Consider the following 12,873-nt stretch of genomic DNA (forward strand, 5'->3'; position numbering starts at 1 on the left):
TTCACCATGTTGGCCAGCCTGGTCTAGAACCCCTGACCTCAGGTGATCTGCCCGCCTTGGCCTCCCAAAGTGCTGGGATTACAGGCATGAGACACTGCGCCTGACCTAAGACTTTGAGTAAAGCAGATTGTCTTTATAATGTGGAGTATTGGAGGCTTCATTCAATCAGTTGAAAACTCAGATATGGCAAAAAGACTGACCTGCCCTGAGCAAGAAAGAATGTTGCCGGCAGACACGTTTCTGACTTAAACTGTAACACTGACTCTTCCTTCTCTGGGTCTCTAGTCTGCCAGTCCACCCTGCAGATTTTGGATTTAGCCTCCATGATCCTATAAGCCAGTTTCTTTTCTTTCTTTTTTTTTTTTTTTTGACATGGAGTTTCACTCATGTTGCCCAGGCTAGAGTGCAATGGCACCATCTCGGCTCACCTCAACCTCCTCCTCCCGGGTTCAAGTGATTCTCCCAGGTAGCTGGGATTACAGACATGCACCACCATGCCCGGCTAATTTTGTATTTTTAGTAGAGACGGGGTTTCTCCATGTTGGTCAGGCTGGTCTTGAACTCCCAGCCTTGGGTGATCTGCCTACCTTGGCCTCCCAAAGTGCTGGGATTACAGGCGTGACCCACCGTGCCTGGCCGAGCTAATTTCTTAAAATAAATCTCTCTCTCCTTTTCTGTTTTTTTTTTTTTTTTTTTTTTTTTTTTTTTTTTGAGACAGGGTCTTGCTCTGTCACCCAGGCTAGAGTGCAGTGGCACAATCTCTGCTTACTGCAAACTTCAGCTTCTGGATTCAAGCAATTCTCTTGCCTTAGCCTCCCGAGTAGCCTGAGTAGCTGGGATTACAGGTGTGCACCACCATGCCCAGCTAATTTTTTGTATTTTTAGTAGAGATGGAGTTTTGCTATGTTGGCCAGGCTGGTCTTGAACTCCTGGCCTCCAGTGACCTGCCTGCCTTCGCCTCCTATAGTGCTGGGATTACAGGTGTGAGCCACCACTCCCAGCCAAATAAATTTCTCTAAATATATACACATTCTATTCTCCTAGTTCTCTTTCTGCAGAGAATCCTGACTAATATATTTGCTGTCTTGAAAAAAAATTGAAACATTTCAAACATATAAAAAGTTACCGAGAATAATGTGAATAAACACCAATGTTTCCACAATCAAATTTAACAACCACTGATGTTAAGCTATATTTGTTTGAGAATTGCTCTCTCTGTCACCCAGGCTGGAGTGCAGTGGCTCTAATCATACCTCACTTCAGCCTGCATCTCCTACACTCACCTGATCCTCTAACCTCAGCCTCCTGAGTAGCTAGGAGTACAGGTACATGCCACAACAACCAGCTAATTAAAAAAAATTTTTTTTAAATTTTGTTTTGTAGAGATGGGGGTGTTACTATTTTGCCCAGGCTGGTCTTGAACTCCTTGGCTCAAGCAATCCTCCCCTTTAAGCCTCTCAAACTGCTGGCATTACAGGCATGAGTCAAGGAGAATTTACAGGCAATTTACCTGGAAGAAAATTGCTTTTCTTAAAGAAATAATGGGCCAGGTGCAGTGAATGCCTGTAATCCCAGCACTTTGAGAGGCCAAGGCAGGTGGATCACCTGAGATCAGGAGTTCGAGACCAACCTAGCCAAAATGGTGAAACTCTGTCTCTACTAAAAATACAAAAATTAGCAGGGCACAATGACAGGTGCCTGTAATTCCAGCTACTCGAGTGGCTGAGGCAGGAGAATCACTTGAACCGGGAGGCGGAGGTTGCAGTGAGCCGAGATCGCACCATTGCACTCCAGCCACAACAAGATTGAAACTCCATCTCAAAAATAAATAAATAAATAAATAAATAAATAAATAAAGTTTACAGATACAGATATATTCCAGTGGTAACCCTTCCTGATCCCACTGTCTTCTCTCCCTCTCCAAATGTAATCACATTTTTCAAGTCAGTTGTCATTCTCATCTTATTTTTACTAGTAATGTATGTGTCCCTAAATAACATACTTTTTTTGGAGATGGAGTCTTGCTCTGTCGCCCAGGCTGGAGTACAGTGGCGCGATCTCAGCTCACTGCAACCTCCATTTCTCGGGTTCAGGCGATTCTCCTGCCTCAGCCTTCTGAGTAGCTGGGACTACAGGCGCACACCGCCATGCCTGGCTAACTTTTTGTATTTTAGTAGAGACAGGGTTTCACCGTTTTGTCCAGGCTGGTCTTGAACTCCTGAGCTCAGGCAATCTGCCCACCTTGGTCTCCCAAGGTGCTAGAATTACAGGCATGAGCCACCATGCCCGGCCAACATACATTTTTTTGTTTATACAAAATTTCTTACATACATGATATCATTCTGCACTTTTTGAGGCTGAATTTAGAGCCAAAGTACATGGGTTTAAATTCTGCCTGCCAGAGATCTCTTTTTGGGGCAATGAGAGTGGCTAAAATTAGATAGTGGTGATGGTTGTGCAATTCTCTGAGTATGGCCAGGCGGGGTGGCTCACGCCTGTCATCCCAGCACTTTGGGAGGCCGAGGCGGGTGGATCACGAGGTCAGGAGATCGAGACCATCCTGGCTAACATGGTGAAATCCTGTCTCTACTAAAAAATACAAAAAATTAGCCGGGCGTGGTGGCAGGCGCCTGTAGTCCCAGCTACTCAGGAGGCTGAGGCAGGAGAATGGCATGAACCTGGGAGGTCGAGCTTGCAGTGAGCCAAGATCGCGCCACTGCACTCCAGCCTGGGTGACAGAGCGAGACTCCGTCTCAAAAAAAAAAAAAAAAAAAAAATTCTCTGAGTATGCTAAAAGCTGCTGAATTCTACACTTTAACAGAGTGACTTCTATGGTATGTAAATTATCTCTCAATAAAGCTATTATAAAAAGACAGATAACAATGAAAGCTGAGATGTGAAAAAAAATCCTGGATGCACTATGAGTGGCCTGGCCTTGGACAAGTTATTTAAAAAACTTTCTTGGGCCCAGCACGGTGGCTCATGCCCGTAATCCCAGCACTTTGGGAAGCCGAGGCAGGCAGATCACGAGGTCCGGAGTTTGAGACCAGCCTGGCTAACATGGTGAAACCCCATCTCTACTAAAAATACAAAAAATAGCTGAGCGTGGTGGCAGGAGCCTGTAATCCCAGCTACTTGGGAGGCTGAGGCAGGAGAATAGCTTGAACCCAGGAGGCAGAGGTTGCAGTGAGCCAAGATCATGTCACTGCACTCCAGCCTGGGCGACAGAGTGAGGCCCTGTCTCAAAACAAAAACAAAAACAAAACAAAAAAACACAAGCTTTTTTTAGGCTGGGCACAGTGGCTTATGCCTGTAATCCCAGCACTCTGGGAGGCCACAGCCAACATGGTGAAACCACGTCTCTACTAAAAATACAAAAATTAAACAGGTGTGGTGACGTGCGCCTGTAGTCCCAGCTACTCGGGAGGCTGAGGCAGGAGAATCGCTTGAATCCAGGAAGCGGAGGTTGCTGTGAGCCAAGATGGTGCCACTGTACTTCAGCCTGGGTGACAGAGCCAGACTCCATGTCAAAAAGGAAAAAAAAAAAGCTTTCTTTGCCTTCCTGTTCTTATCTATAAAATGAGATAATTATAGCATCTAGCTAGTAAGTTTGTTATGAGAATTGAGTGAGTTAACACTTTTTCTTTTTTTTTTTTTTGAGACGGAGTTGCACTCTTGTTGCCCAGGATAGAGTGCAATGGCACGATCTTGGCTCATTGCAACCTCCGCCTCCTGGGTTCAAGGGATTCTCCTGCCTCAGCCTCCCAAGTAGCTGGATTACAGGTGGGCACCACCACGCCAGGCTAATTTTTGTATTTTTAGTAGAGATGGAGTTTTACCACGTTGGCCAGGCTGGTCTTGAACTCCTGACCTTAGGTGATCCATCCACCTCAGCCTCCTATAGTGCCAGGATTATAGGTGTGAGCCACTGTGCCTGACCGAGTTAACACTTTTAGAAATACTTAGAGGCTGGGCGTGGTGGCTCCTGTCTGTAATCCCAGCACTTTGGGAGGCCGAGCTGGGTGGATCACGAGGTCAAGAGATCGAGACCATCCTGGCTAACACAGTAAAACCCCGTCTCTACTAAAAATACAAAAATTAGCAGAGCATGGTGCTGCGCGCCTGTAGTCCCAGCTACTCGAGAGGCTGAGGCAGGAGAATCGCTTGAATCCAAGAGTCGAAGATTGCAGTGAGCCGAGATTGTGCCATTGCACTCCATGCTGGCGACACAGCGAGATTCTGTCTAAAAAAAAAAAAAAAAGAAACACTTAGAACAGGGTGGGGGAATGAGGGTGACACAGTGCTCAGTAAACATTAGCAATTATGGGCCGGGCCAGGTGCAGTAGCTCACGCCTGTAATCCCAGTACTTTGGGAGGCCAAGGTGGGTGGATCATGAGGTCAGGAGATGGAGACCATCCTGGCTGACACGGTGAAACCCCGTCTCTACTAAACAAAATACAAAAATTATCCGGGCGTGGTGGCGGGTGCGTGTAGCAGCTATCTGGGAGGCTGAGGCAGGAGAATGGCTTGAGCCCGGGAGGCAGAGCTTGCAGTGACCCAAGATCGCGCCACTGCACTCCAGCCTGGGCGACAGAGCAAGACTCCATCTCAAACAAACTAACAAACACACACAAAAAATTAGTGATTATGACTATTATTATTGCCTTGTGTTATTTGGGGGTTTTGTTGTGTTGATTTCAATGTTCTCGATTATATATGTGAGCTAGTTGATTCTGTCCATAATTTTTATACTTTTTTTTTTTTTCTTGAGACAGGGTCTTGTTCTCTCAAGGAGGCTGGAGTGCAGTGGCACGATCTCCGCTCACTGCAACCTCTTCCTTTCAGGTTCACGCGATTCTTGTGCCTCAGCCTCCCGAGTAGCTCGAGTACCTGGGATTATAGGCTCCTGCCACCATGGCAAGCGAATTTTTGTATTTTTATTTGTAGAGATTGTGTCTCACTGTGTTGCCCAGGCTGGTCTTGAAATCTTGGCCTCAAGCAATCTTCCCAACCTCAGTCTCCTAAAGTGCTGGGATTACAGGTGTGAGCCACCTTGCTGACTTAATATTTGTTTTTATATATAATACATGTCTCTATTTCTCTATTAATGGGTATTAGGTTTTTTTATTTTTTATTTATTTTTTTATTTTTTTGAGTCAGAGTCTCACTCTGTCGCCCAGGCTGGAGTGCAGTGGCGTGATCTTGGCTCACTGCAACCTCCGCCTCCCTGCAACCTCCGCCTCCCAGGTTCATGGCATTCTCCTGCCTCAGCCTCCCGAGTAGCTGGGACTACAGGCGCCCGCCACCACGCCTAGCTAATTTTTTGTATTTTTAGTAGAGAAGGGGTTTCACCGTGTTAGCCAGGATGGTCTCGATATCCTGACCTTGTGATCCACCCGCCTCGGCCTCCCAAAGTGCTGGGATTATAGGCGTGAGCCACTGCGCCTGGCAGGTTTTTTACCAATTTGCTGTTAAAAACAACGTTGCAATAAACAGGCTTATATAATATCCATGGACATACATAAGAGTGTCCAAAGGGAACCTAGAGGGGACTTACTGGATCATGGGTATGCAACATGTTAACATAAAAAATTATGAATTGGGCAGGTGCAGTGGCTCATGCCTTAATCCAAGAACTTTGGGAGGCCAAGGAGGGCAGATCCCTTGAGTTCTGGAGTTTGAGACCAGCCTGGGCAAGATGGCAAAACCTGTCTCTACCAAAAATACAAAAAACTGGCTGGGCATAGTGGCACATGCTAGTGGTCCCAGCTACCTGGGAAGCCGAACTGGGAGGATCACCTGAGCTTGGGAAGTTGAGGCTGCAGTGAGCCAAGATGTCGCTACTGCACTCCACCTGGGTGACAAAATGAGACCCCCATCTCAAAAAAAAAAAAAAAAATTTCGCCAGGTGTGGTGGTTCACACCTGTAACCTCAGCAGTTTGGGAGGCCGAGGTGGGTGGATCAACTGAGGTCAGGAGTTTGAGACTGGCTTGGCCAACATGGTGAAACCCCATCTCTACTAAAATTACAGAAATTAGCTGGGCGTGGTGGCGGGCGCCTGTGATCTCAGCTACTGGGGAGGCGGAGGCAGGAGAATTGCTTGAACCCGGGAGGTGGAGGTTTCAGTGAGCTGAGATCGTGTCATTGCACTCCAGCCTGGGCGACAACAGTGAGACTCTGTTTAAAAAAAAAAAAATTATTCATAACACTTGTAACACTTGTTAAACATGGTAGGACTGAACTTATTTAAGGCAGGGTGTGTTAGTCTGTTCATGTGGCTATAAAGATACCTGAGGCGGCCGGGCATGGTGGCTCATGCCTGTAATCCCAGCACTTTGGCAGGCCAAGGTGGGTGGATCACCTGAGGTCAGGAGTTCGAGACCAGACTGGCCAACATGGTGAAACCCCGTCTCTACTAAAACTACAAAACCTAGCTGGGCATGGTGGTGTGTGCCTGTAGTCCCAGCTACTTGGGAGGCTGAGGCAGGAGAATCGCTTGAACCCAGTAGGCAGACGTTGCAGTGAGCCGATATTGTGCCATTGCATTCCAGCGTGGGTGACAGAGCGAGACTCCATCTTAAACAAACAAACGAAAAACCCAAAACCTGATACTGGGTATCTTATAAAGAGAAGAGATTTATTTGGCTCATAGTTCTGCAGGCTGTACAAAAACATAGTGCCAGCATCTGCTTCTGGTGAGACCTCAGGAAGCTCCCACTCATGGCTGAAGGCAAAGTTGGAGCAGGTATGTCACATGGCCAGAGAAGAAGAAACGGAGAGAGAAGGGAGGCACCCCTTTTATTTTATTTATTTTTAAATTGTATTTATTTATTTATTTATTTTGAGACAGATCTCCTTCTGTGGCCCAGGCTGGAGTGCAGTGGTGCGATCTCAGCTCACTGCAACCTCTGCCTCCCAGTTTCAAGCGATTCTCCTGCTTTGGCCTCCCAAGTAGCTGGGATTACAGGCAGGTGCCACCACACCCAGCTAATTTTTGTATTTTTAGTTGGGACGGGGTTTCACCATGTTGGCCAGGCTGGTCTTGAGACTCCTGACCTCAGGTGATTCACCAGCCTTGGCCTCCCAAAGTGCTGGGATTATAGGTGTAAGCCATGGCACCCAGCCTATTTTTTTTTTTTTTTTTTGAGATGGGGTCTCCCTCTGTCACCCAGGCTGAAGTGCAGTGGCGCGATCTCTGCTCTCTAGAACCTCCACCTCCTGTGTTCAAGCATTATCCTGACTCAGGCTCCTGATTAGCTGGGTCTACAGGTGCACTTTTGGCTAACTTTTGCATTTTTAGTAGAGACTGGGTTTCTCCATGTTGGCCAAGCTGGTCTCAAACTCCTTACCTCAAATGATCTGCCTGCCTCGGCCTCCCAAAGTGCTGGGATTACAGGCATGAGCTGCCATGTCTGGCCTCAGACTTCTTTTTAAACAACCAGATCTGACATGAACTCACAGAGTGAGAACTCACTCAACACCAAGAGGATGCTGCTAAGTCATTCATGAGGGATCCACCCCCATGTCCAACACCTCCCACTAGGCCCCACCTCCAATATTGGGGTTCACAGTTCTTTTTTTTTTTTTTTTTTGAGATGGAGTTTCGCTCTTGTTGCCCAGGCTGGAGTGCGGTGACACAATCTCGGCTCACTGCAACCTCCGCCACCCGGGTTCAAGCAATTGTCCTGCCTCAGCCTCCCAAGTAGCTGGGATTACAGGCGCCCACTACCATGCCCAGCTAATTTTTGTATTTTTGGTAGAAATGAGGTTTCACCGTGTTAGTCAGGATGGTCTTGATCTCTTGACCTTGTGATCCTCCTGCCTCGGCCTCCCAAAATGCTGGGATTACAGGCGTGAGCCACTGTGCCCGGCCTCTGTTTTTTTTTTCATTGTAGCATACAGGTGTTAGATATTCACTTGTTTACAATGCCCACCTCCCAATGGTCTGCTCAACTGGAAACAAAGGTATCTATGGGTTCACATTTCAACATGAGACTTGAAGGGGACACACAGGCGAACTATATCAGAGGGGTACTACAATGGCATTTTGTAGTTGGGGAGATGTCAGATTCAACTCCAAATACAACAAGGAAATGTGAGAATCTATAGCCAAAGATGAGTGTGTGTGTTGTCGGGGGTGGTCAGTGCATGGAAAATTACCACGAGGAAATATCAGGGGTTAAGGGGGGATTTCTGGCTAAATCCACCTAATAGGATTCTTGCTCAAAGCAGGCCAGGGTGACAAGACATCACCTGGGGGATGTTAGGCGAGGAGGAACCCAACCAGTTATAGAGGATGATCAGATATTGAGAATGAGGGATTCAGGCTAAAGCGACTTACTAGGATTCTTGCGAGAATTGGACAATATAGAGATGAATATGTGAGCTCTAAAATCAGGGCCTAGTTGGGAAATCAGAGGGGCCTGACTAGAGATAAGTCAAGGAGAGAATCTTAATTGACCATCTGACTTTATTGAACATTGCTAAATTGCTCGTTAGCAACGTACGATTGTTTCTCTTTTTTCGTATCCTCACCAACACTTGGTATGAGAAAGTTTAAATTTGCAAATATATTTTGAAACGATATTTCATCATTTAACTTGCATTTACTTGTAGCTAATGAAACTTGTGCAGCTTTTCTATCTTATTGGTTATTTGGGGTTCCTCTTTGGTTAACTATGTTTAATATTGCAAGCTGATGTACGATATTGTATTTCTTAAAAAAATTAATTTCGGCCAGGTGCAGTGGCTCATGCCTGTAATCCCAGCACTCTGGGACGCTGAGGTGGGCAGATCACGAGGTCAGGGGTTCGAGAGCAGCTGTATAGAGTGTGTTGCTTTTTTTCTCTATGCCTTCAGTAACAATGGGCATTTCCAGTGATGGTCGAACATGGTGAGAACCAGATTAGCATATCAACGTTATTATTATTTGTTTTAAATTATAGAGAGGAGGGCTCACTAAATTGCCCATGCTGGTCTCGAACTCCTGGCCTCAAGCAATCTTCCTGCATCAGCCTCTCAAAGTGCTGGAATTATAGGTGTGAGCCACCGTGCCTGGCCCATGCTAACATTTTTAATGCAAGTAAAGTGCGCCATTGTATGAATGTTCGTCGTTAATTTAGCCGATTATCTTGTCTTACAGTTTTGGCATTATAAGCATTGTTTCAATCATTAGCTTTTAAACCAAGTATTTTTGCTTGTTTTTAACCTTTTTCTTAGGATAAATTTCTGACAGTGGAATTGTTGAAGAAAAAAAGTATTAGTATTTGTATTTTATTTTATTTATTTATTTTTTCGAGACAGAGTCTCGCTCTGTCACCCAGGCTAGAGTGCAGTGGTGCGATCTCAGCTCACTGCCAGCTCCACTTCCCGGGTTCACGCCATTCTCCTGCCTCAGCCTCCGGAGTAGCTGGGACTATAGGCGCCCGCCACCACGCCCGGCTCATTTTTTGTATTTTTAGGAGAGATGGGGGTTTCACCGCGTCAACCAGGATGGTCTCGATCTCCTGACCTTGTGATCTGCCTGCCTCAGCCTCCCAAAGTGCTGGGAATACAGGCGTGAGCCACCGCGCCCGGCCAGTATTTGTATTTGTATATATATATATTTTTACAGTATTTGTATTTTTAAAGCTGCGAATACATACAGACAAAACACTCCTCAGAAGGGGCGTGCTCTTCTAGAACATCAGCAAGGCACAGGAAGGAACATCCCTAATCTCTCTTTTTTTTTTTTTGAGACGGAGTCTTGCTTTGTTGCCCAGGCTGGAGTGCAGTCGCTCAATCTCAGCTCACCGCAAGCTCCGCCTCCTGGGTTTAAGCGATTCTTCTGCTAATTTTTTGCGTTTTTAGTAGAGACGGGGGTTTCACCATGTTGGCCAGGCTGGTTTTGAATTCCTGACCTCAGATGATCCACCTGCCGCGGCCTCCCAAGGTGCTAGTATTACAGAGGTGAGCCATCGCGCCTGGCCCATCTCTAATGTTTGGAATCTAATCTATCTGGAGAACTATACCTTTATTTTTTATTTTTCTTTATTTTCTTTATCTATCTTTACAGTACTTTGAGTTGCTGTTTAAGAGAACTACACCTTTAATTGCCTCTACCAAGCTGAATGCATCCAAGTATGACTGTCTATGGAAAACAAGTTCAAATAGAATTCTTAAACAATACCACTTTTACACATCGTGCTGTAGGTGAGGTCCAAAAGGTGAAAGATTTTTATTCCAGCTGTAGCTGATCCATGAAAATTAAGGATAATTTTTTCTTTTTTTTTTGAGATGGAGTCTTGCTCTGTCACCCAGGCTGGAGTGCAGTGTGCAGAGGCCCGATCTCTGCTCACTGCAACCTCTGTCTCCCGGGTTCAAGCGATTCTCCTGCCTCAGCCTCCCGAGTAGCTGGGATTACAGGAGCGCGCCACCACACCCAACTAATTTTTGTATTTTTAATAGAGACGGGGGTTTCACCATATTGGCCAGGCTGATCTCAAACTCCTGACCTCAGGTGATCCCCCAACCTTGGTCTCCGGAAGTGCTGGGATTACAGGTGTGAGCCACAGCGCCCGGCTTAGGGTGAATTTTTGAATCTGAGGGTTTCAACCCATAGTGGATGGAGTGTGCCCAGGGCGGGGGGTTTTAGTTTGGAAAACGAACCTGCACCTGTATCCCTCAACCTAAAAGTTTTTTTTTTTTTTTTTTTTTTTAAGGAAAACATTTCAGTTGTAAATTCTAAGAGAAATTTCTGTTAGGTTGGATTCACTGCGCGTTTTGGAATGTAGTTGGCATCTCCCGTTTTTTTTTTTTTTTTTTTTTGAGAGTGAGTCTTGCTCTGTCGCCCAGGCTGGAGTACAGTGGCGCAATCTCGGCTCACTGCAAGCTCCGCCTCCCGGGTTCACGCCATTCTCCTGCCTCAGCCTCCCGAGTAGCTGGAACTAACAGGCGCCCGCCACCACGCCTGGCTGATTTTTTGTATTTTTAGTAGAGACGGGGTTTCACCATGTTAGCCAGGATGGTCTCGATCTCCTGACCTCATGATCCACCGCCTCAGCCTCCCAAAGGTGCTGGGATTACAGGCGTGAGCCACCGCGCCCGGCGGCATCTCCCGTTTCTTTGTGGCATAACAGTTGACCAAAATAGGTTCAGGTCTCCTTGAGACAGGTTTTGAAAATGCTTTTTAAAATTTTTTTCCTGGAAAACAAATGACCAAAGTCATTGCTGTACCCACAAAAGGTAAATATGTTTCGATTAGTCTTTGCAGACACCTGATTCTTACACTGACACTCGAGTCTGGGCGTGAGACGTGAGCGCTAAGACCCTTCTGGGGTAGCTGGGAACTAGGCCAGGGTTCACCTGGGCGCCCCTGAAACCCAGCCGCCGGTAGACGAGCCCACCAGAGCGCATGCGCCGGGGGTACGCCGGGGCCGGACACGCCCAACTCTTCTTGTCTGATAAAGGGCGGAGTCTGCTACAGCCCCGCCCCCCAGTGAAGGTGCGCGCGTGGCCGAGGCTGGTTTTCCGTCTGGTGAGGGGTTACTTCCGGGTCGGACGGCGCTAGCTGCAGCATCGGAGTGTGGCAGTGCTGGGCTGGCCGGCGGGCTGGGCTGCGGCCCGCGCGCGGCCGGCGATGCAGGGGGGCAACTCCGGGGTCCGCAAGCGCGAAGAGGAGGGCGACGGGGCTGGGGCTGTGGCTGCGCCGCCGGCCATCGACTTTCCCGCCGAGGGCCCGGACCCCAAATATGACGGTGAGGGATCGGATCGCGGCGTCGCCGCTCTGCTCTCTCTGTCCACCTGCGTTTCTGGGCGGCATAGGCAGCCCTGAGGTTTGCCTGAAGACCTGGGCGACTTTGGCTGCCTCCAGGGTTGAACCGGCGGCCCAGCCGCGCAGTGCGAGGGGGGGCGGCGGGCGGGCCGTCGGGTAAGGTAAATATTTATTGAAAAGAACGTCTGCTTCTCCCTCCTTTGTTTACATTTCTGTTTCTTGGTTTCCTCTCTGGGGACTGAGGCCTTCGGATGGCTGGGGACATCCCCGAGGCCACCGTCTTGCCCCCATGCCCTGGCTTTTGTCATTGGTTGAGAACGATCTTCTTTCATTACTGCAAGGAGACTTTGCAAACTATACGCTGAATAGTTTGGGTTAAGAGTTGTAATTTGTAGCTCTTCTTGTCTTTTGCTTCATTGGAGCTTTTCTTGTCTTTTGCTTCATTGGAAGGAGAACTAAAGATTTCTTATAGTGAGGCAGCGTGGAAATAAATAAACGTCTTTGGTTTAATAAAAAGGCCCAAGTTTTTTTTGAAGACAGGCTTGCTGTGTCACCCAGGCTGGAGTGCAGTGGCACAATCATAGCTCATTGCAGCCTCCAACTCCTGGGCTCAAGTGATCCTCCAGCCTTAGCCTCCCGAGTAGCTGGGACCACAGGTGCACACCACTATGCCCAGCTAATTTTTTAATTTTTTTTTTGCAGAGATGGGTCTTGCTGTGTTTCCCAGGCTGGTCTCGAACGCCTGGCCTCAAGCGATTCTCCCGCCTCGGCCTTCCAAAATGCTGGGATTATAGATGTGAGCCACCACTCTCAGCCCCCAAGTTTTTTTGAGGCTTTTGTTTACTAGGAGATACGGGGTAGCTAAGTTACTTAGCATAGAGTAAGAGATGCTTAAAACATTGACTCTAACTAGGTGAAAGAGTCCACAATTTTGATGAAAGTGAAATAGAGTCTTTAGTTGCTGCCAGGTGTTTTAGCAATATTAAAAATTAAATTGTGCTATTAAGAATGAATACATTGGCCCAGTGGGGTCACGCCTGTAATCCAGCACTTTGGAAGGCTGAGGTGGGCGGATCACCTGAGGTCAGGAGTTCAACACCAGCCTGGTCAACATGGTGA

At 47.3% G+C, this 12,873-nt stretch overlaps 1 protein-coding gene across 4 annotated transcripts in view; it reads left to right on the forward strand.

Annotated features, from left to right (window-relative positions):
- Positions 1-11,460: 11,460 nt before the first annotated feature.
- Positions 11,461-12,873, forward strand: part of EIF2AK1 (eukaryotic translation initiation factor 2 alpha kinase 1) — a 35,776-nt gene continuing 34,363 nt past the window's right edge. The window contains exon 1 of one of the 4 annotated variants that reach the window (XM_034963677.3): positions 11,461-11,737. In XM_034963677.3, coding sequence (XP_034819568.1) covers positions 11,620-11,737 — 118 coding nt within the window. In that variant the 5' untranslated portion in view covers positions 11,461-11,619. Of the gene's footprint in view, positions 11,738-11,780; positions 11,916-12,873 lie in introns of those variants that run through there. The other 3 variants (XM_008958406.5, XM_034963678.3, XM_034963679.3) reach the window with 3 other exon arrangements.

This window comes from Pan paniscus, chromosome 6 (genome assembly GCF_029289425.2).
Source record: "Pan paniscus chromosome 6, NHGRI_mPanPan1-v2.0_pri, whole genome shotgun sequence".
Lineage (NCBI taxonomy): Eukaryota > Metazoa > Chordata > Mammalia > Primates > Hominidae > Pan > Pan paniscus.